Source organism: Rattus norvegicus, chromosome 5 (genome assembly GCF_036323735.1).
Source record: "Rattus norvegicus strain BN/NHsdMcwi chromosome 5, GRCr8, whole genome shotgun sequence".
NCBI lineage: Eukaryota > Metazoa > Chordata > Mammalia > Rodentia > Muridae > Rattus > Rattus norvegicus.
In genome coordinates, this window is record NC_086023.1 from 82,149,372 (window position 1) to 82,172,767 (window position 23,396).

At 43.9% G+C, this 23,396-nt stretch overlaps 1 protein-coding gene and 1 pseudogene across 2 annotated transcripts; both read right to left on the reverse strand.

Moving 5' to 3' along the window:
• Positions 1-1,004: 1,004 nt before the first annotated feature.
• Tnfsf15 (TNF superfamily member 15) lies at positions 1,005-22,372 on the reverse strand. Of its 2 annotated transcripts, NM_145765.2 has the most exons (4): positions 22,037-22,287; positions 10,931-10,973; positions 9,912-9,950; positions 1,005-6,673 (listed from the first exon to the last, which is right to left on the reverse strand). In NM_145765.2, the coding sequence occupies exons 1-4, from the start codon at positions 22,256-22,258 to the stop codon at positions 6,219-6,221; spliced, it is 759 nt and encodes a 252-aa protein (NP_665708.1). In that variant the 5' UTR covers positions 22,259-22,287; the 3' UTR covers positions 1,005-6,218. The 2 variants fall into 2 exon arrangements, with proteins under 2 accessions (NP_665708.1, XP_063143246.1); XM_063287176.1 differs by lacking the exon at positions 9,912-9,950 and having other exon boundaries at positions 3,103-6,673; positions 22,037-22,372.
• On the reverse strand, positions 11,015-21,981 carry LOC108350984 (U6 snRNA-associated Sm-like protein LSm6 pseudogene; annotated as a pseudogene).
• Positions 22,373-23,396: the final 1,024 nt, after the last annotated feature.

The following is a 23,396-nucleotide window of genomic DNA, read 5'->3' on the forward strand; positions in this document are numbered from 1 at the left end:
CCTACCCTTTGTGTCTGATTTTACCTGTAGAGGTAGAGATAAATTTTCTGATATGTGATTTTTTTTCTAACTCTTAAAAAATGTCAGTTTAATGCTGGGCATGGTGGGGCATTCTTTTCAGTCTCACTGCTTAGGAAGAAGAGGCAGGAGGATCTCTCTGAGTTTGAGGACCTCTTGGTCTACATAGTGAGTTCCAGGACAGCCATGGCTATATAGAGAGACCCTGTCTTCATACCTCCAAGAAACAGCTGGCAATTTAAAATAGTTCACATTAATTCCCAGTGAGCCCCAGAAGTGAACTGGTACCAGAAGTCCATTGCTCTGGGAAATGGGCAGAAATGGATGTCTTGAATCCTTTTGATTATTATTATTATTTCTGACAGAATCTCATTTTGCAGCTCAGGCTGGCCTTGACGTCATGTTCCTCCTGTCTCAGGCTCCTGAGTTCTGCAGTGACATGCATATACCCTAAGGCTAGCTGTATTTGAGTTCTTCCATTGTGGTTTGGGTACAAGTCTATGCATAGATTTGTGAAAGTGCATGTGCCTGTAGGCCAGAGGATGTTACCTGGGTGTCTGTCTCTATCACTTTCTACCATATGTATATGCGTGCGTGCATGCGTGCGTGCGTGTGTGCGTGTGTGTGATGGTTGATGTCAATAATCTTCCCCAATTGTTTTCAATCTTGCTCAGTGGGTGCAGGATCTCTCAGGTGAACCCAGAGCTCACTGACACAGCTCGTCTCAGCAGCTTGCTTTAAGGATCCCTGTTTTACCTTTCAAAGCTGGAGATATTGATAACTGGTACTCCCACCAGATATTCATGTAGCTTTAGGGAATCCAAACTCTATATTCTCTTGCTTCTATCATAAACACTTTAATGTCTTTGCCATCTACACAGCCCCTAGATGCATTTTTAAAAGAATCCCAAAGTTATCCTTGGAAAATAATCCAGAAAGAAATTAAGTGAACTGATTAACAAAAGAATTGAAACAATCAAAATTCTGTAGCCTTCAGTGTCAGTTTATTAAATTACAACCATTACATATGTTAACATATATAATTTTTCATTTACAGACATTAGAATTCATACATGGGATGCGTACTAGTTAATTATATACCCAACAACATACAATATGCATTTTTACCATGGTGATGTGACGTTTTAACATAAAACATACAACCAATGAAAGCACATGGGGCTTATCAATAAAATCAGGCGAACACCTACATCTGTTCAGCCTGTATACCCTCTGAAACAAAAGAGGGGCACGAGGTGTGTCTTAATGACTTTAAGACGAAAATCACATAAGTTTGCTTATCTGTTTACTTACTACTGTGAGCCTCCTTCATCTTGTGTGCGCACAGCAGAGTAGGACTTGCCTGTTATGGACCCTCTTGGCATGACAGTAACTGGGTGTGACAGGTGCTCAAAATAAAATAAAATAAAAAACTACTAAACAATCCATGGATCAAATTGAAAGGCTGTTGAGTGTGGTCAGGGGTAGGAAGTCTAGTTTTAGCCTCAAGACACCATCGAGCTACTGCTCAACACCAGGCTTCATAGGTTCCCTCTCCTAGCCTGTGTTTCTTCATTCTTGAAGAGACATAAGTTTGGATGGCAGCTCATGTTAACTTTAAAATCCCGTGACATTTTTCTCTACAGGCCAAGCCCCTAGAGTTGGTGAGGGAACAGATTACTCTTCTAGTTCTTTGGGAACCACTGAACTCTGGGCAGGGCTCTCAGTTTTGTCATGATCAAATAGAAGTCCACCAAAGGGTGGCCACATGGCTATAGATTTGGAGAAGGAATTCTTTGGATTAACCCCTCCCATGACCTCCATGATGCAATGGTTTCCACAAAGCTTTCTTTTTGCTTGACCCTTTCCAGAGACTACAAGAAAAATAATCCCTAAAGCTACAAGAAAAAAATCTATTTAGGGTCAGAAAATTGGTTTTAGGGATGAAACCAGAGATGTGACCACCATGTGTAAGCAGTCTCCTTGCTCTTCTACGTTGCCCCATGAATACTCAAAGATATTTCTGACTTCAATTTCTCCTTTAACTGAATCAAATTGAGTGCCACTTGCCAAGAGTAGAATTCTGGCTATTCCATTAAAAGAAACTTGTGAGTCTCCTCACAAGCTATATCTACAAGATGGGTAGATGGAAGAGCTGGGGGTAAGTGTGTTACGGAGCCCGGGAAGTTTTAACAGTAGTAGAATAGTGCAAGGCATGAATACAGACGCTCTGATCTAATACTGTCACTGCTAGTAAACTAGCCAGAGGCTAGCAGGCAATATCTTGGAACACTGCTAATATTCAGGACAATACTGCAAGCTTAAATAAAATACGACTGAAAACAGCAAAACACGCCCAGTATTCTCTAAGCACTAATAAAAGCAGGGGATTTTGAGGCCAGACATATCTGCATATATTTTGCAAGGGACAGAATATAAATAAACCTGCTTTAGCAATTAATTCCCAATGTCACAATCATGGAAACCTGATTGAGTCAGAGCTTGAGAGAAATACCATGCAAGAGAGAGCTGGCAATGGCTGTGCCTTGTGCACAGTGAACTCGTGGGGCTTCCACAATCCAGAGTAGTTGACAGGCACAAACTTGAAATTTCCCTTGGAGTGATGTAGCTTGTAGCAGAATGAATCCAAGGCTCTGGCATGTTCTCTGTTGAGTAGATTCTGACATGCACTGAGAAACAACATGGTACAAGTACACTTTCCTTTTTCCCCACTGTACCTTAGAAAATCAACAAATCCACCTTAGAGATTACAGCCTAGGAATTTGTGTTCTGTGAAACAGATGTAAAAACAGCTAAGGTAAAAATTCAAGTGACCTATTCTGCATGCTGATTATGCCTTTTGCTGTGAACATAGACTTTTCAAAGCACCTCTAGGCTGTCCATAAAGTCCTAACATTTTCAAAGGTGTTCATGTCAGAATTTGAGGCCAGTAAATAACAGTCTCTTTGAGAATGTTGTCTCAATGCTGGCTCTCACCACAGGGCACTGTATCCTGACACTCCCCTGGGCATTGATTTATGGGAAACTGCCCTTGATTAGCTAGTTTGTTTTTTTTTTTAAAAAAAAGAAAAAGAAAAAGAAAAAAGAAAACCACTTAAGTGGAAATTCAAACCATTTTGTTAATGATTGTTCTTTGTCAAATGCACCCATGTTCATAATAAGAAAGTATCAGTGTGTCTCAAGTTAGCTAATTAATTAGCTAATACAACCAGAGTGATTAAAAGCTCCACAGATGATGGAGATGCCAATCTGTTAGAACGAATGGATCTGAGACTAAAATAATTTATGTCTCTGTCTTCAGGGCAAGCAAGTACTAGGTAAATATTTATAGACTTGATTTGAGTTAAGCAACCTTTGAGACAGCATTCTCGCTAAATTAACTATTTTCCAAAACATATACCTCCTGATCCAAATCCATGAATATATTACCTTATCTCTAAGGACCAGCCTGTGGTCTTCTTCTTCTTTTTTTTTTTTTTAATTAAAGCAAGGTCTTGTTTTGTAGACTAGGCTTTCTTGAAAATCACAATTTAGCCCAGGCTCTCCTCAAACTCATGACAATCCTCCTGGCTCAGACTCCCATCGGCTGGGATTACAGATGTATGCCATTGACTCCATCACGTATTCTTAAAACTATTTTTTCCATTTTGATTAAAAAAAAAACCCATCATGCTCCTGTTTGCTATGGAAATGCTGGTTTGAGTCCAATATGTCAGGGACAAAGCCTCAAGCACCTTTGGATATCAGGAAATTCCTGTCTTGGATAAATTTCCAAGCCATCTAGATCACTTCTGGGCAGCTTTGAAGGGTGTTGGCACAAAGCTTGGGTTTAGTGGAGGAGGTGACCGGGTCACCCTGACTGCTTTTGGGCAAGTCTTTTCCCATAACTCTATGTTGCTCAGTGTTCTCATGCACCCGGAAGATAAACGTGGGCAGAGAGAGCATCTCACTCTCCTTTCTGACCTCGGAGCCAGACTGGAGTCATTGACAAAGCATCCTTAATTGACCAATGAACATTACTCTCAGGGTTTTAGACCTAAGCAATACCTCTTCCTCCTGGTCACCAAGTCTGCCCAGCTTCTTTCAGGTGTGATTTTCCCCTATGAAGAACAGGGGTGGGGGTGACCTCACTTTTCCCTGTGTTCTCACTGAGGCCTTTTTCAAGAAGTTGAAGACAGCAAAAGGACCAATGTAAGCCAGCTTAGCAGAAGTTAGATATTATACAACCTAGGTTTGGTAGGCAGTGGAGATGAATTTTGTAACAAATTATTACACAACAAATTTTGTTCAGCTACTACTACTCTACCAGTGGTTGTGAGGGAGCCACACTACCCAGCACTACTAATTTTTCCTAGCAGATGGCTCAGCAGTTATTTGGGGCCAAGTTTACCATCCGACTCCTTTGTGGCATCTGCCATCACATGAGCACTTCTAACAGAGATGTGGAATTGGAAGGAACTGACCACAGTTCACACCCACGTTTTATTCACCTGGTGGGATGTTGAATTTGGTCATGGAATCAAGCATCACTGTTAAAATATTATTGATCTTGTAAAGGTCACACAATAGGTCACATTATATCAAATGCATGAAGTTAATGTGCCTTCTTCTAATGGCCTCATTTGGTCTTGAAAAATGAATAAATTTTTGCTGAACAGACCAGTCAAGCAGCTAAAAGACCATGGTCACCCCCTCTTATCTCTGTTAGTATTAGAAAACCACACTAAAGAAATGAAACCAAGGAAGCACAGTAGGACCTCATCCTCCAAGTTCTCCTCCAAGAAGAGGCTTTGTCTGGGTTGGTTAATTAATTCCATATTTAAATCCCTTTGAATATTTTAAGGCAAAAATACCCATACAGCATTCTTCATTTAAAGCTGCAAACCAAACTTGAGAGCAGATCCAGATAGACTTCTCCAGATTTGATGATTGACACTTTGTTGGTTGTCGGAGAATAAGTACATTGAATCCTGGCATGAATCAAGTGTTCATACAGTGGTCCATTCCACCAGATATCTGTCTCTAATTTCCTTCAGTGTCTCTATCAGCTGGCTAGCCTACCCTGGACAGCAACAGAGAGAACATTTTCAGGAACGCTGTCTTGCATGACTTGAAATTTTTCTTTAAACTTTGCTTTAACATTTATTTATTTAGTTAGTATATGCATGCCATGGCATTTGTGTGAGGGTTGAGGATAGCTTGTGGGAGTCAGTTCTCTCCTTCCAGCTTTTGGGTTCTGGGAAGTCAAACTCGGGGTCTCAGGCTTGATAACAAGCACCATTACTTGCAAATCACCTTGATGGCTGACTTGAAGTTAGTCTTTGGAACATTCTGAGTGGTAGTTGATTAGGAAGTATGCATTGAGAATTCATTTAGTTTTTAAGTAAATTTGACTTTCTCTTCATGGTCCTGTGGACTGAGTGCCCAGAGCAGAGTAGGTACTCAAGAAACACGGTCTCACAACAATAAAAGTGTTCTATGTTCCATGTGCATGTGGAATTCCTACTGGCATGTTTGGATATTAAAGAATGCATTCAGAAGAAAGGTGAGCTTGCTCCGGCACAGCAGAAAACCATTTCCTTTTTGGAGAATATTCGTGAAAATACCAGTTCTTTTCTTTTTCCTTTCCTTTTCTTTTTGTCTTTTCTTTGTTTTTCTTCATTTCTTTGTTTCTTTGGGTTTTTTTTTTTTTTGTTGTTGTTGTTGTTTCTTTCTTTCTTAGTTTTTAGGTTAGGCACAAAAGAATGTTGAAATGCAAACAAAAGACTTTTGCCTCTGGAGGAATTAAATCGTTTTCTCAGACTTTCTTTGCATTCTGTCCTTAACTCTTGGACTGAAGTAAGTTTATTATCAAATTCAGCTATAACTGAACTGCTGGTTCAGAGAGGTCTAGGACAGAGGGCACCGTGAGACCAGTAGATTTGTGCCATTGGATGATGGGTGTTTGAATTTTTAAAACCCAGCAGGTCTCTATCAACCAGGAGCTGTTCTGAGTTCTTCATTTACTATTTCAGTCCATAAGGCATATAAGGATCAACTTTGGGTTCCTAAATTATATAGCTAAACCACTGTTCCCTATCCCTGATCCCTCTAAAGCCCCTGTTTATAGTTCCATATAAGCAAAGGAAATTGGGAAGTAGAAGGCAGGAAAACCCCGTGGAATGATGGTTGCTTCCTCCTCATATCAAGAAGGCTCCAAAGAAAGTTTTATCTTCTTTTGTGTAATCCACCAAGGAGATGTCACTGACATTTACCATCAGCCTGTCCCCTTCTTCCAAGGAGAACATGGCCCCAAGGTAGATGGGCTGAAACCAGTTGCTGCTTATTTCACACACAGACTTGGTCCCTGTAAGGAGGTGGGCAGGCTCAGGGTAGCTGTCTGCTACCTTGGTGATAACCACAGTGATGGAGTCTGGCTTTTTTGGCCGTCTCACCCTGCTGATGTCACCACACTCAGATGTGGTTCCTCGGAATGTGATCTGGGAGTAGATGAAATAGTCTCCTGACTCTGGGATCACCAGGAATTTGTTGGTGTAGTTCATTCGGTTCTTGGTGAAGGCCATCCCTAGGTTATTCTCCCAGTGTAGAGCAGCCAGTTCATTTTTCAGATGTGGTACAGGAGTTTGTCTCATAACTGCAAATACAGAAAGAGAAGTTTAATTGGCACAGATTAGAACCTGTGGTTTTGATACCTGGGGTAACAGAATAAAGTCTTGGGTTATTTTTCTGTCTGTTTCTCTCTCTCTCTCTCTCTCTCTCTCTCTCTCTCTCTCTCTGCTTATGTGTGTTTGTGTGTTTATGTTGTATCGACACATGTGCATGCAAGCACATGTGCGTGTGGAGGCCAGAAATAGAAGTTCCACATTTTGATATAGGGCTCACCAATTTGAGGAGACTGGCTGGCCAGAAAGTTCTAGGCATCTGCCTGTGTCTGTCCCACCAGTCTTAGGGATACAGGCATAAGTAACTGTGTCTAGATTTTCAAGTAGGTTCTGCTGATCCAAGATTAACTCCTCCTGCTTGCATAGCAGGCACTTTATACACTGAGCCATCTTTCCAGCCCCTGCCTCCTGCACTCACATTCCTTGGTGACCCTATGAGGTAAAGCAATCTTTTTCACAGTCAGAACTTTGCCATTCATGATAATTTAAGTGGCTCTGGGGCATGGCCACTCATATTTGGATCACTTTAAAAGATTTTCTTATTTACCAATTGTTGTTCTACATGGGTACAGTAAAAGTTAAGAAATCCTCTTACTTTGCTGTGTACCTAAACAGAATTTGCTGCTAAGTTGGCTTACCCAGGATAAGGCCAGACAGCAGGCCCTCTCGGTGCTTATTCCTGAAGCCATGTATAGATTTTTTTCAATGCTTCATCATTCTTACACAAATTTAGCATTTTACATTAGATTGGACTGACTGCCAGAGCTCCTGGAAACAATTATCCACCGGTATGGAATCTACAACTGTACTCTCCTCTCTTCCCTCCCTCTAGAAAAATTCCTTTTGCATAATGTGTCATCTTACTGAATCTGTGTTTGTTTTTATTTGGCATGTCTTTCCTTTGGGGAAAAAAGATAAATAATACTTGTAGGAAGAATTAAAAGAGGTGTAAAAACCCATGACTATTAGGGAATACATTAATCCTTACTAACTTTCTTGTTTAGAGAAGCTCTGTTCCAAAGGAAAGAGGGAGGGAGGAGAGAGGTGGGAGGGACAAAGGAGGAGGAAGGAGAATGAGAGGGAGAGAGAAGGAACAGGAGGAGAGGGAGAGGGAGGGGAGGAGGAGAGGACGGAGAGAGGGGGAGAGGGAGAAAGAGAGAGAGGGAGAAAGAGAGAGAGGGAGAAAGAGAGAGAGGGAGAGAGGGAGAGAGCTCATGAGAGGGAGAGCTCTAGTAACCAACCCTGTCATTACATCACAATGCTGTAGTCCAATGTCACAAAACAGGCCGTAATCAATAATGCATTACCTGGGGACATGTTGGGACCAGAGACTCAGAACATTTTGGCAATTCTTCTCCCACAGTGACAGGGCCAAATATAAGTCAGTGCAGTAGATTTGTAGAATGCAAGGAAGCTGGGCTTTGGGCCACTTGGGCCAAGTACCAAGTCTGATTCTGCACCATGCAAAGCTCTTTAACCATCTGTGCAGCTTGTTTCCCTCCTCTGTGCCTCAGTGTCTCAACTGGAAGCTGAGGCTAGGGTTCTTTAGAGCCCTGTTCTGAAGATTAAGTGGGCAGAACAAATGGGACCATTTTATAGATTACCATAAAGTGGGTACAGCTGGGATAATTTTTCCTGTTCAAATAAAGCAGCATGTTTCATTTAGAGAGATTAAAGAGTAAGCTTGTGTCATTTTTATGTGTTATATATTCTTATGCTTGCATCACTCCTAAATATACATTCTATAAAACATATTAGCCAATGATTTATGAAATATGCCTGTAGTTAAAGGAAATGAATAGAACCAAACTCGATTCAAACCACTGATGTCAAATAGGATAATTCGCAAGAAAACTGTTACTTTTAGAGGCAACAAAAACATCTTAATCCCCTATAACTATTTTAAAAACTCACAGCGATCACCATTATACACTGATACTATAGTTTGGGGATAGCTTCTGTTTTAAGGAATAATTTAATAACTTGTGCATGCAATGGGTGACCAGAAACCTAGATCTTGGATTTTCTTAACCTATGGGGTGTGAGCATCAGAAAACATGTATTCGCAATGGTCTTAGGAACAGAGGCATAGCGCAGTAGCAAAACTATAGTTATGAAATAGCAACAAAAATAATTTTGTGCTTGGGAGTTGCTACCACATGAGGAACTATATCAAAGGATCACAGCACTAGGAAGGTTGAGAATTAATATAATCTAAGATATCTTTCCTATCGCTGACTGGTCTAGGATATTTTATGCAAGCTTAGCACATGGCCTGAATGGGTGTGGAATCCTCGAGTCTCTACATTAAATGGCTCTTGGAAAGCTCTGGGGCTTCCGTCTTTAGCGGTCTCTGTCTCTTGACTGTGAATGATACAGTGATTGACATGACTTCAGATGATGCATAAACCCATCCTACTGTGTCTGCAGAGAGACAAGCCCTGTTGCACTAAATGCAATGAGTGGAGTTAGCTTAGCAGATGTTGGAGTTCAGATAGGAAGCATGTTGCTTGGTTTGAATTTTCCCACTACCTACCCATCTGACTTAGAACACGTCAAATCGATGTCTGATCCTGAGTTTTTTCAATGTTTTGTTCATGTGTGTAAGTGGTGTGTGTGTGTGTGTGTGTGTGTGTGTGTGTGTGTTCAATTGTCTGTGCCCCTGTGAAAACCAGAAGTTGACATCTAGTACTCTGCTGCTTACTTACCACCTTACTTTTTGAGATAGATCTTGATGGACCAGCTAGTCTGGGTGTCCAGTGAGCTTCTGGGATCTGACTGACTCTGCACCAGCACGACAGACACATAGCAGCATGCCTGGCTCTTTACATGGAAGCTAGGGATCTGGACTCAGGTTCTTAAACAATAAGCATCTCACTTACTGAGCTACCTCTCCAGCCCCTTCAAGTCAGTGCCGGGATCTTTCACCTGTCATGAGATCCAGACGTACTTGAGGGCCCGAGATGGAGGAAAGCCACTTGTGGATGGCCGAGTGTGAGCATGCCAGAGGAAAACAGGAGAGACAGGTAGAATGCTGACTACAGAGGAGAGAGCACCATGAGACAGGGGCCCTTGGATCTCACACAGGGAAGAAATTATCCAAAATCCTTGATCATTAATTCTGTTGCCAGTTTAAAGCCATCGCAGTGGAAAAAAAAACTCTCTCAGATCTATGAACTATGGCGCTTGAGGAAGTACAGGAAGGCTTACTTGTCAGGTGGGCTTTTGGCTTGTCTCTGGAAGGTGTGTCTGTAACAGGAGGAGAAATATGCTTTGAGTAATGGGGTAACAGACTGAAGAGCATCTGCAATGGAAGAGGAACATCAATCCTACGCACTGCGGTTCAATTCCATGCCTTGGGCTTTGGATTGTTACATGATATCTGTAGGATACACCACTGGGGATGTGGGGGGCTCAGGAGTAAAAGTCTTAGGTGCAAAAGGACCTTGGGCAAGTTGCCTAGTCTGGACTCCATTCTCTTATCTCTAAGATGGGCACAGTAATCTTTACCTTGAATGTCCCCATGGTTCTTTGTTCTTAGGGCCAAATAAACCATGGCTCATTGTTTCTTCTTCTAGGCTATTCTGTGAGGGCTAGATGATCTTTCAGAGTCTTTATGGTCCTTTTACTATATCCACTGAGGAGTAAGGATAACTCAGCTGAGAAGGGATGTGGAGCGGGCATGACCCACTCAATCGATTCATGACCTAGACAAATCCTTTTCCATTTCTGCGTTTTTTTCTCATTAGTCTTTGAGAAGGATGTTATCATTTCATGTTGATTTTTGTATTAAAGTTAAACAGGTTCTACAGTGATAAAGATGGCCTTAACTATAAACAGCAAAAGCTATTATTTACTTCTGTTGTTTTGGGAACTGCTCTCATCCCTGAATAGGGGTTGACCAATTTCATCTATACTCACCTTGCCAGAAAGGTTAACTACCATCAGAGGTGACTGATGGTAGGCCAGTTGGAATGATCTGTCTGAAAAACACATTGCCTAGCATATCCCTGAGCTGGGAGTTTAGATTCAGATCACAGTTCATACATGTGGTCAGAGCACTGTTTTGCCTTCTTAGCAATGAGGGAGGAGCCTCACTATTCTCTAGGTCTACATCTCTTGGCTTGGCAACTTGGCAACTATAGACCCACCTCCAAGGGCATGCATACTAAAACTGTCAGCAATGTCCTTATCCCCCACAAGGAAAGACATCAAAGATGAATACTTACAAACTGGTTGTGCTGAAGGGGCAGACCTCTCTTCTGTCACAGTCTGTTGAGAAAAAAGTATAGTTCAGCCTATTTAGAACCCTTCTTAACTCAAAATCCCACACAGCTGCCTATAAGACTCTGCTGTGTCTAAGCCTTGGTCCTCTGCTGGGAGGGGAAGAGCATTGGAATATCTCAGTTGGTAAAAATCTTACATCTCAGCTCTGCACTTCTTTTCTAGAGACCCCCAATGGCCTTCCTTTCTTCTGTCTTTGTCTCTTAGCTTGAGAGCGTTTCCTGCTGTATCTGAGGAGATTTCTGCATCCTGTCACTGCTTGTAGTAAACAAATTAGAGGTTACTTTATTTTTCCCTCACTATTTTGAAGGTTGGAACTGTTCTTGTTATTGATATATACTGATTGTGCATCATGAAGGACTTTGTGAAGACACTCATAATCCACTATATCATATATTCTGACCATATTCACCCTCCCATATTCTGTTCTGCTTCCCCCTTTCCCCGCCAGCTGCTCTTTTTCCCCAAGATAATCCTGCATTTAATCCCGTGCAATCCACCTCTCTGTAGCTGTATTTATATTGTCTGTATCCATCTCTCCCTATAAATGATTGTACATAATTGAGGATCCACATGTGAAGGGAAATACAGTTTTATTTGTCGCTCCAAGTCTTAAGATATTACTCAGATAAAGAAATGAATACCTCCCATTCCCATCAGCTTTGCATTCGTACTGGTTTCCACAGAACGCATGAAGAATTCTTCCACTATCACAACCCTAGTTCCTGAGTCATCTTAGATTTTCCGTGATAGAAGGAAAGCAACTGTCTTGGAACCAGATAGACATGCATTTGGATTGTGGTCCTGTCCTTTGTCAATGGTAAGTTCTTGTGAAAGACACCCTTTTCTCTGAGTTTTGTGTATCCACTTATAAACTGGAGATACTAACACCCCCAAACCTAAGTGACTTGCAGAGTCGAGGTGAAGATAATAAGAAAATGCCCCAGTCAGTTCAAAGGACCTGGGAAAACACAAGAACTACCATTCACAGGCCTGAGCACAAGGCTCTGGAACAAGGCAGGCTCCCAGCTTACTAACAATCACGCCGTTTTCACACACTTGCGTGCCTTTGCAAGACAGTTCTCTGACTTGGATCTTGTAATTACACAGCCCCCATTAACATATTACTTCCTACTTACTTCCTACTACCATGGACCTCTCATCTATGCCTGCAACTTAAAATTTACATGTGCACAGCACATTTGTGCTTGTGACTGAGGGGCTGTAACTGTGTGAGAGCAGGGGAGCAGGCTCTAACACAGGAGACTGTGCGTCAATGCGTCCAGGCCCTGCCTCCTGCTCTCTGGGTCCTCCTGCAGCTGCTTGGCAGACCTTCATGCCTTTGGTTTCTTCCTTTTGTCTATTTATAGCTTCTCTCTAGAGGGCTAACTAGGGAGGATTCTATTATGACCAAGATTCTATTGTGCTCATAATGTGTTGGTGGCTCCTCATGCCTTTCACAACATAGTTCTATTTTTTTTAAATTATATTTTATTTATTTTGCGTATGTGTGACTATGCATAGTCTGTGTATGGAAGTCTGAGGACAGCTTGTGTTAGGTCTGTTTTTTCACTTTCACAGTGAGGATTCTAAGGCAAGCGCCTTTACCCATTGACCCCTCCTCCCACTGCCCCACAGTTCTATCTTATCCTGACACCCCATATTCCACTGGTCACCTCTCTTTTTAGCGAGTGTTTGCTCTTTAATATGTCCTCTGTGTTTCCAGTTGTGAGAGGAAACCACAGTGTTCCTCAGTCAATAGATTTAAAAGTACAAAGAGTGCAGTTGTTGCTTATTTGTGCTGGCAGCACATCCTTCAGCCTCATGAAACACTCTATATAGATTCTATCCATATTCCCATAGTAACAGCGGGGCTTGCCGAATATCCTCCATTCCCACGTGTGGGGGAACAACATGTTAACTCCGGTCAGCTGACTTCAAAATGTCAAGATTGAAACTCTGCCCTTATAGCTTATGGACAAGCTCCTGACGTGTTGAGGCAGAAGGCATGAGAGTCAGTGTGGTGATAGCGGGGCAAGCTCAAGATTCATTAAACAGATGGCTGATCCAGAACTGTGGGGAGCTGTGGAAATCAGTCTGTACAGAGGCTTACAGGTCGTGTGCATGTTAGTCAGGTGATGAAGGACGAATAGCCACGCTGGAGAAGGTTAACAGCATGTACAAGAAGGAGGAGGGTCAATTGCACATGGGGGCAGCTGGTAAGGCTAGGGAATGAAGACATTATAGATATTCATTCACCCAGCATATTGAAAAGCCTAGCCAATTGCTGGGAAAGCTGTCTCACATTAATACATTTGCTGCCTTGAGATGTATTCCCAGAAGTGGCTTGGTTTCTCTCTGGTGCCTGAATTGCTATGGAGAGAGTTGGTAAAAGAATTGGTTATTTGGTGAGGCAGAAAGTGGGAAGTGGGGAGAAAATTGGGGAGGTCGTGAATCTCCTCATGGTAGAGAAAGGTATACCTGTCTTAGTTGGAGTTCTCTTGCTTCACTTACTTCTCTGTTGGGAAACCATATCACTCACCTTGCTTATTTTGGACTGAAGGGACACTCAGCAAAAGTTTTGGAGTGTTCCTTTTTGACTAAGAATTCTAGGGCTGTGACCTGGTACCTGGGCTATGCACACAAGTTCCTGGTGGACCTGTTGGACTTTTATTACTCAGACACATTTTATTTATATATATGGTTGGGATGCATGGGTTTTAGTGGTTCAGACTGCCACTAGGTATGAAGGCTGAGCCAGCTCCCCCACTGGAAGGTATTGAAGACCATACCACTCCCAGAATCTGAAGGAAAACCATGGGCTGGGACTCTCTTTTCCTTTCCTTCACTGATTTTTTTAAAAATAATGCCTGCTGTAGAGAGGAAGCTACTGTGATAGGGCACAACAACGGTGAGGTGAGAAGGGCTGGGACAGTCGTTTGTCTAGGGAAAGATTCAAGAACCAAGCTGTCCTACTGCGTACATTCCAGATGGTGGTTGGCAACCCCAGGACAATTAGACATCCTTCCTGTTCTCTATGTGTGGTTCCTTCAAACACTTCTAGATGACTCTGTGGTTCTGAGGAGCTCCCAAAGACTGCTGTATTTGTCTCCAAATCCAAATGGACCCTGGCTCCAGGCCACACCTCAAGAATTGGACATTTCCCCTTAACATGACTTTTCACGCCACGGGCTGAGAATCAGAATCCAATTCTATTTCTTGTGGTAGTGCTTTCTCTCTGTAGGAGACTTTGCTAGGCACAGTGTCTGTGTCTGCTCTTACCACTCTATCTCCAGCATGCAGGGAAATGCCCACTTCTTTACTGGAGTAGGGATCTGCCAAGGGTGAAGATCTCAGGCCTCGGGAAGTCAGAGGCAGAGAAGCATAGGTAATGGGGCAAAGCTAGGATTCAGTGACTTTAGCTAGGGCTTCACAGCTCAAAAATCTAGGAGACAGGTATTTTTGCCTAGATTGAAACTTTTGGAACGTGGGGAGATTGCTCAGCACTTGCTGGCCTTGCAGATGACCCAGGTTCAGTTCCCAGCATCTACATGGTCACCCCCAGTCATCTGTAGAGACAGTTTTAGGGGATCTGATGTTTTTTTTACCTTCTTGGGCACCAGGTATGCATGTGATACACATACACATGCTACCAAAACACTCACACATAAATAAAATAAGCAAATCATTATCAGTCTCGTCATTGTCAACCACAAGAAGCAAACACTATCTTAACAACTTAAAAGGTGAGTAGCAATGGCCTGTTGACACCACGGATTCTTGTTTCCCCCAAAGTCTGCATGGAACACAGCTGAGGCTCTGAAAACATTTACTGAGAATTGAAAGGGATGGCCAGAAACCACGTCAGAAAAAAAAAAACCCCAAAAATCAAAAAATAAAGTTAATATGCACACTCATGGGCATACATCTTAGTGGGACCGTGGGTGTCAGGACAAGCAGCACTAAAATGTAACTGGTGCTTTCCCCCTCCCTTTCCCCCTTGATTCTTGCAGGTTGTAACACACACTATTCTATGATTTTCTTTCTTTTGTATTTTTTTTGAAAAGCTTAAGATTCAATCTGTAATGTAATACTTCTATCTTATTCCAATGTCAATTAAAAAACAAAACACCCTCCAACAACCACAGAAACAGACTAACTAAGATCATAAGAGAACCAAAAAGATCCATCTCTGAAGAGCAGTGCCTCCCTCCTGGTGTCTTCACGTCCGCCTCTTCTGTGTTCTTATGGATAGCACATTGTTTCTGGAGATGAATGCATCTCCGTTCTTATTCTTCGGCTGTCCGTTTACATACTCCTGTCTGTCCCGGTGCTATATTCATGTAACCATCCAGGCAGGCCAAGACCCCTCAATAACCCATGGCAGAAATTAATTTCACCACAACTGGCCAGCCCATGATCTGCCTTAAGAAGTCACTAGGTGTTTGCTTCCGCAGACTCATTTTTAACAATGCGGCTTGGGTAGCTCATCACCATTTCACCTGTCATGGCCCCGGGCTCATCTTGCATCCAGATCCAGAACCCTCACAGGCCAGGCCTCCTCAGTCCCGTGAGCCAAAACCAGAAACAGCCCTATTCTATGATTTTTCTTTCTTTTTTTGGCATGTTGACTAGTAGTGACCCCTGGCTTAGACTGTCTGTGTCCTTTGATTTACATATTTCTTGATCCAGTCTTCTTTTTTAAACTGGGCAGAAAAAAGGCTGGGGTAAAGGGGGAGCCTCTTAGCCATGTGCTCCTGCCTGCAGGGCTGCGTCCTGGGGCCTGGTGTGTGAGCATTTTAATAGTCTGTGCAAGCTGATGTCACTACAGGTGTTTAAAAGCCATAAGAAAGTACTGACAGTCAAAGGTAGGGAGAGGAATCTGAACCTTTGGAGCAAATTCATATTCTGACACATATGCCAGGATCCGATAAGCATTATCAGGGGACACAACGTAAACAAGTTTGCGGTTGGCCTTGGAGATTTCCTGGCATTCCCCCAGAAAAATCCCTGTAAGTAGATATTAATTAATGATCCACTTAGCCTTCCCTCCCACTTCTGGAGTCACCTGCCCCATTGACTCTGTTCACAAACAGGAAATTCTATTCATTTCTTGCCGTCATAAACCCTGCAATTGAAAAGACATTCGTGTTTTATGACCCACAACACTTCTCTCCGTCTGTCTAGGGGAAATCAGTGTGTTTGAGGCTTCCTTTCCCTGTAGTCTCACAAGGATAAATACAACTGGAAATGGCATCTTTTGCGGTCACGTCGTTGCATCAGCCTCTGTATTGGCCTGGACCAGTCCAGGGTTGCCATGGTATATATTTGATCTGGCACAGAGCAGAGAGTCAGGGGTTTGCAGCAGAGCAAATGTGGAAATTCCGACTTTGTTATTTCTTGACTCCTGAGTCTGGCACACTAGCTGACCCCAGTGATTCTTTCCTGGCAGGCCTATGCTCCTGGCTCAGGGAAGCCACTCTTAAAGTCCATATCAGTGCATCTCATTTCCCTCTTTCTTTGGGCCCAAGCACTCCTCTTAGACTGTGGTGTCTTCACTTTCTCTTGGGTTCTACAACTTTGGCTGTAAACAGAATTTTCCCTTGGGTCTGTTTTCTGAGAACTGGCAGATTTTAGACTCTGTTAGGAGTCTGGGGTGACTTTTTTCCTTTCTCCAGACAGACACTGTGTAGGCTTCATAGGTCCATAGTTTACTTCTGGACTCTGCCTTCTCGGAACACAAATGTGGAGAGGAAGCAGAATGGACCAGTGGCCACTTTAGATCCTCAGCTTGCTGCTGCTGTCTGCTTCTGGGTGGCATGAGATTCAGGCTGCGAGACAACATCACGCAGTGCTAGAGCTGTGGTGTCTGGCACTCTGAGGTGGCTGGGTGAGGACGTGGGAGTTTACTAAGCTAGATTGGTGCAGGCTTACCTGAGGGACTGACAGCGTGGCTCAGGATGTGACCGGTATGTGCTGCAGCCCTGACCAACTAGAATGAGCTGCAGCTTGCTCTCTTCTTTCTTCTGTCTTTGAAACGCCACTGCCTTCCCTGCCAGCCGCTTCCAGCCTAACTTTTGGGGATAAGCTACTCTTCCGTGTGGGGCTTCCTTGGGTTATAGCAGGGGTGAATCCACTGTGGGAGCGACATGCGTTTGGGTCTTTCATCTCACTCGTTTGTGTCTTGTAGACAACGATGAGGATCGTAGCTATTGTTCGCCTTTAAAACAGGAAGAACAACTTGGGCACGATAAGAGGCCCATCCAAGGTGGAGTGGGTAGGGAAATCCTCTGGGTGGCGTCCCTTTTTTGCCTATAACTTTCTGGATGCCTTGCAGACTTCCCACGATAGTCCGAGGAAGAAGGCACATTCATTCCCTCGTTTTATGGGCGGAGAGTCTGAGGCCTAGGGAAAGCGGTTCTATTTCCCGGTACTTCATCCCCACTTTGTCAGGAAAACACAGGCGGATGTCTTGGCAAGTTGCCACTGTGTATCTTTCCAAGTGGAAATAGAGTTAGCATTTACCCATCATTTACTGCATCCCAGACTTTCCTGGGGTGTGGGGTAATTAGATGAGGTAGGAGAGGGAATACAGGAAACAGTGGAGTCTTGCAAGGGCTTTTGAGAAGGGTGGAGAAGTGAGATTAAAGGGCCCTGAGGTGAACGTGGGGAGAGTCTGTGAGGAATGTATATAGATGCAACAGGAGCACGGCACTGAGCAGGAAGCCCTACCACACAGCCGGGAGACTTACGGTCCAGAATTCAGTACCATCTATGCCTTGTGTGCAGCTGAGATTTAGTGTCCTGAGCCAGGGTGGCGTGAGGTTAGGGTAGGAACAAAGACCTGGCCTTAGGGCGCCAGTTCCAGAGGGGGTAGAACATCTGTTCTGGGGCAGTGACAACGATTCAGGCTCCTGGAGGATACCTGAACCATGGTCAAATGCTATCCATAAAGAGTGGTTTCAGGGAAGAGGTTGTGGTGATAGGACAAGACTGGAGTGCACGAGGAGGCACAGAGATACCCATAAGTCGGAAAAGCTCTGCAGCACACAAGCTACTCTCTGGCCTGCAATGTCAAATTCCACAGTAGGCAGGGAAGTTGTGCTCTGTGAAGTAATCTCTCCGAGCAGGGGATTTCCCTGGTCAGCATGATGTAAGTGCTGTTCTTGGCTAATCCCCACCACGGGAGACACCTTACATACCTTATTTCTAATTACCTGCATTTCATACAGAGGCAAGCAGACAAGAGAAGGGAGACGACATACTAGTGGTCAGCCTAGAATTCAGACTGGGGTTGAGATTTCAACTCATGACCCACGACTTTCCAAGACATCATCCTAGTGTCTTCCACAAATCTGAAGATCCTAAATCACTACACTACTGTCCTTTCTTAAAACAGGGAACACACACATTTTGTTCAAGGAGTGTTTGCAAACACTTCTTTCCTTCCATGGCGGCTTAGCCTTCCACTTCCCCTCCTTGGACGAGCACAGAAGCACCAATTTCTCAGTTCTTCATGGGACACTCCTTGCATTTATAAATACATACATGTAGATGAATGCTCTCAAAACCCAAGCATGTGCTATTATGTACACGTATGCCTCGAGCCCCTTGCCTCTTTACATTGAATTTATGGATGCTGGGCTGTATCTGCTTGCCCATATAAAACTGCAATCAATCTTTGTACCTCTGATCAGATTGTCTGTCTGGAATGTGCATCACATCTCCGTTTAAGGATTATTCGGTAATAGAAGTATTTGTTTCCCTTCTGGCTTTCCTGAAGGAGGGGTTTTCTAGGTTGGGAGACCATTTTGTTTTTAATTATATTTCCCTGGCACCAGAGTGTCAGGACACTTCTCTGATTCAACCTGCACCACACACACACCCCTGCCCCGCAGCCCTAATTTCCTGCTAAGCTCTGTGTCCGAGGTGGGTGCGTGATTCTCAGAGTGCAGTAGTAGAGTTGGTCTGTGAAACTCCTCACTGGACTGGCATGGGGGTACTGGTAGTGGCCCTGACTTTCTCCATGGCATTGCTGGAAGTTTTCTTCTTGTGGTGTGATATCTGGAACCTAACGCAGTGTGAATGAGCCCCGTGGTCTGAAGGCAGAGCAGGAGGCTCAGGCTGTCTGGTTTTAAGCTTGGATCTGCCTCTGACCAGAGGTACAGGCATAGGTAAGTATCTTCATCCCCCACTCCCACTCAGTTTTTCTATCTGCAAAACAAAGGAATGGCTTACTTCTAAATCAAAAGTAGTCTTTGATGGGGACCTCGGGAACGGCCTTTATTTCACAGGTGCCTTCCTGAACTCTTGCATAAAGCCTTCTTGGAGCCACATCACCCCTGCTCCGTGGCCAGGCGAAGGAACACCAGGACTTTCATAGCTCCCTTTTCAGTGTCCTGCATCAACCTCGAAGCTCCTTGTGGCTCAGGGTCAAGTTTCCCTGGTGGTTGTCTGCTGCCTAGCATAGAGTGCCAATCATATCTCAGGATCCCGGTGCATGTGGTTTAGCCACATTCCAAACATACAAAATGTTCCTGCACGTGTCTCATTAATAATGCCAGCATGCTGACAGAAACACCCTCTTTGGCAGACAAGGAAACAGCTCAAAGATATGAAACCAGGAACCTGTTTGCCACTTGGCCAAAAATGGCGGAGCTGACCGGAGAGCCTCATTTTAGCCCAATTAACTCTCTTTGGATCTCACATTCTGCCCTCTCCTCTGAGTCAGTAATTCTCTCTTAGGAACCCCCAGTTCCATCTCTGTCCTTCTCAGCGTGGCTCCTTCTTGGTGAGGCTAACTAACCTCTTAGCATAGCTGCTGCCTGGCTTCTTTGAGCCATGACTTTTACTTGACTCTGGTGATTGGGATCAAAGGTCTGGAGGGGAAAATGGCTCCCATTCCCTCTGCCTGCACTTTTCTCTGTCCAAACTTTTGCATCCTCCAGTGAGGCCCTTTCCCAGGGTTAGTACCCTACTAACTCTAAAATAGTACTTCTCCATAATCCTAACGCTGTGATCCTTTAATACAGTTCCTTATCTTGCGGTGCCCCCCCCCCCCATAACATTATTCTGTGGCTACTTCATAACTGAAACTCTGCTAGTGTTCTAAATCATAATGTAACTATCTGATATGCAGGATATCTGTGCATATGCTACCACTGTGCAGGTTGCGACCTACAGGTTGAGAATCGCTGTTCTAAAACTCCTGTTACATAATCCCAAGGAATTGGTGTTAGCAGCTTCTCAGGCCACTGACCCTGGATGCTCCCAGCTGTTCTGTGTTCCTTCTGTCTGCGCATCTCAGTAAATAGGCCCCCTTAAAGCCCTTACAAGCTGTTCATAAATATTTTCCTCCCGCAAGACCTCGCCGTAAGTGGCCAGCTGCTCCTTTTCAGGACCTGGTCTCTGCAGGCATCCCAGTCTCAGGTCCTTTACTTCTCTGTTTTGATGCACTGAGATGTCCTTTAGTCTGCTTAAGCAATAGTCTCAAGCATCCCTGTGTGCCTTCCCCCCAGGGAGATGGCTTTCTTCATGGTGGGATGGGGGTATTAGGTATTAAAATGGCTCATACCTAAAGCATCTGAGTTGTGAGGAGGGGACCCTGGGGTGTTACTGTTTGTGATGACACCTGGCACCTTCTTTATGATTCTTCCTGTTGGGTCATTTCCCTCTGCCAATTCCTATTTCTACACTGTACCTAGATGGCCTTCTCTGGTTTCTGCCAACATGGGGATTGTAGACAGCATCCTGAGTAATAGGATCCTATTGTGTACCAGGAATTGCTTCGGAGTCCAAGGACTCACAGGTTGCTGGAGGCCACTTAGCCACACTTTGTTCAAGAGCAGCTATCTCAGTATGAGTTGAGAATATCCTTGAGTGCCTCAGTCTGGTGTGTGTGCGTGTGTGTGCATGCGTGTGTGTGTGTGTGTGTGTGTGTGTGTGTGTGTGTGTGTGTTTCCTGGGATCGATCAGAGCCTGACATCCCATTTTCCAATCCTCCACAGGTCCCTTCTAACAGCAGCAGACTTCCTGGTCTATCTGCACATGTCCACACTTTATAAACCATGGCACGTGGCTGCCTGAATCACTGTTTGTTGACCCTGGTGGAGTAGCAGGAGTTACACATTAGCCCCAGAGTGGCAAATGCCCAGGATTGATTAGAGACCAGGTCTCTAATTAGACTATTTTTTTTTTTAGTCCTTAATCTTTGGGACTAAAGTGGAATCAGTCACTATAGGCTGCTTTTCTCCTAAAGAATATTCTTTAAATGACACACGTTGACCTGTTGGATTCTTCCTGCGTGTCCCCAGCTCTGGTTTTGTCACCTCCTCGACACTTTCCCCCTCATTCGATGAGTACCACCTCTATACCCTTGTGGTGGCTAAGCTTCTTTCTAGCCCCAACAAAATCTCAGAGTCAGTAGGTTCTTAGTTGAGCACTGAAAAAAATATTTCTAAACCCAAGAAGAGGAATTGGTTAAATACATTTTATCACACGCGTATAAGAACATAATACAGTCATCCATACATCATGCTGCCATGGAGTCATTATCATAGAAACAATTTTATACTATGTAGAAATCTCAGAGTAATACTTTGTTATAAATAAAAAGGAATTATATACTTTAGGTCATTAATAGTTTACATCTCTCTGGGTTTCTGAATAAGGCTTTTTCTTCATTTCCTTGTCTATGATTTCTGTTGCTTTCCCCTCAATAATCATGCATTATGTAATATAATTTAAGAGCTTTTTGTTTAAGGAAAAGGAATGTTTTCCAAAGTATTGGCACACTATAATTGTAATGACCTAAAAATAAATATCTGGAGTGTGAAGTTATTTTTGCATAAACACGAGATGAAATAATTCAATTCCCTGGAAATGCAGTTAAGAACCAGATTGGACCTTTCTACTTCTCGCTCTCCGGGTCTGTATTTGCTTTGTACAGGGCAGCCACCGGTGTTATTCATGAACAGCTCTGCCCCAAACTGGACTATGTGGCTGTCTGCAGAGAGACCACTGATTCCCTAGGCAAGAGAAAGTCTACTTACCGGAAACATACAGTCTTTTCCGGGGATCCGGAGCTGGCCAGTCATCAGGAGGGTGCTAAGTCCTGCGAGGATGGGAAATGATAACAGGCAGCAGGTGAGAGCCAAACAGGCTTTGCTCCTGGCTGCTAGCCCGGTCCTGGCCTCTCGCCTGTGCCGGCAGCCTTCCGGCAGCATTTCCACTGGGACTGCTTCCCCAAAGCCCAGCCCCAGCTCCTCTGCCATGCTTCTGCTGTCTTGGGGATACTTCTGATGCCTTCTGGCCAGAGAGCCCCCCATTAAATAAGAGAGCAGCTGTCACACCGCGTGAGTTAATGCCCTTCCTCTCCTCCCTTTTTACTCTCCCCTCCCCTTGACGGCCCTCTGCTACCCGCCCTGCCCAGCTAGGGAATGCACCGCCTACAACAGAAACCAAGTTTGGTGTAAGAAAAAAAAAAAGAAGAAGGAGAAGGAGAAAGCTTTCCCAAGCATATTTATATACAGTACGATCATGTGCTCTTTCCTTCATTTACAGAAGGAAGTCAGGAAAGTCCCCAGAAGAGGAGATGAAGAATGCATCAAGCCGATGGGTGGGGCAAGTTAAAATGTACCTGCTCCCTGCCCTGGACTGCAGCCAGCTGAGCTGGTCTGGGGAGTGTGTTTCTTCTGGAAGTGAAAGTGAGGGACTGGGAGGTGTGTGGCTTGCAACAGGAAATGGAAATCACGTTTACATCAGCCCTTTGCCAAGAGTCTCCAAGTCTCTTAATCTAATAACAACTCCCTGTCATTGTACACATGGAAGCACTGACAGTCAGAAAGGTACCTGCGCCAGGTAATCCTGGAAGCAAGAGAGCAGAGCCAGGAAGATGGCCATTCTAAGTTAAGGTCAGACATGGGCATTGCCTGTGAAACAGAAGGATATTTCTAACCTCAGTTCCAGCAGAGAATATCTGGTTGTGGTCGTAGTTAGAAGTGACTGTCAGAGAGATAAGGACATGGGCTTCTGTGCTCCTTTGTCCCAAAGTTAACTTAATGCCAGTGGTTTATGTTGGCTGTGGATGGGAGAGGGGTATGGCAGCTGATAAAGGCTAACATTACTAAACACTCGCTTTTTAACTAAATGCTGGGAACTAACCATATCAATCAACTTATTTCATCCTGAGACAACTGTTTTTATTTTTCTTTCTTTTCTTTCTTTTTTTCTCTTTCATTTCCCTTCTTCCTCCTCTTCTTCCTCTTCCTTTTACATACCAAAAGGTGTCCTGAAACTCACTAGGAGGACCAGACTGGCTTCGACTTCAAAGAGACCTTTCTGCCTCACTTCAGAGGAATGAACCCCCTCTAGTGAGGGTGTGAGGAGGCCTTCTGGAACTCAGTCTCGGAG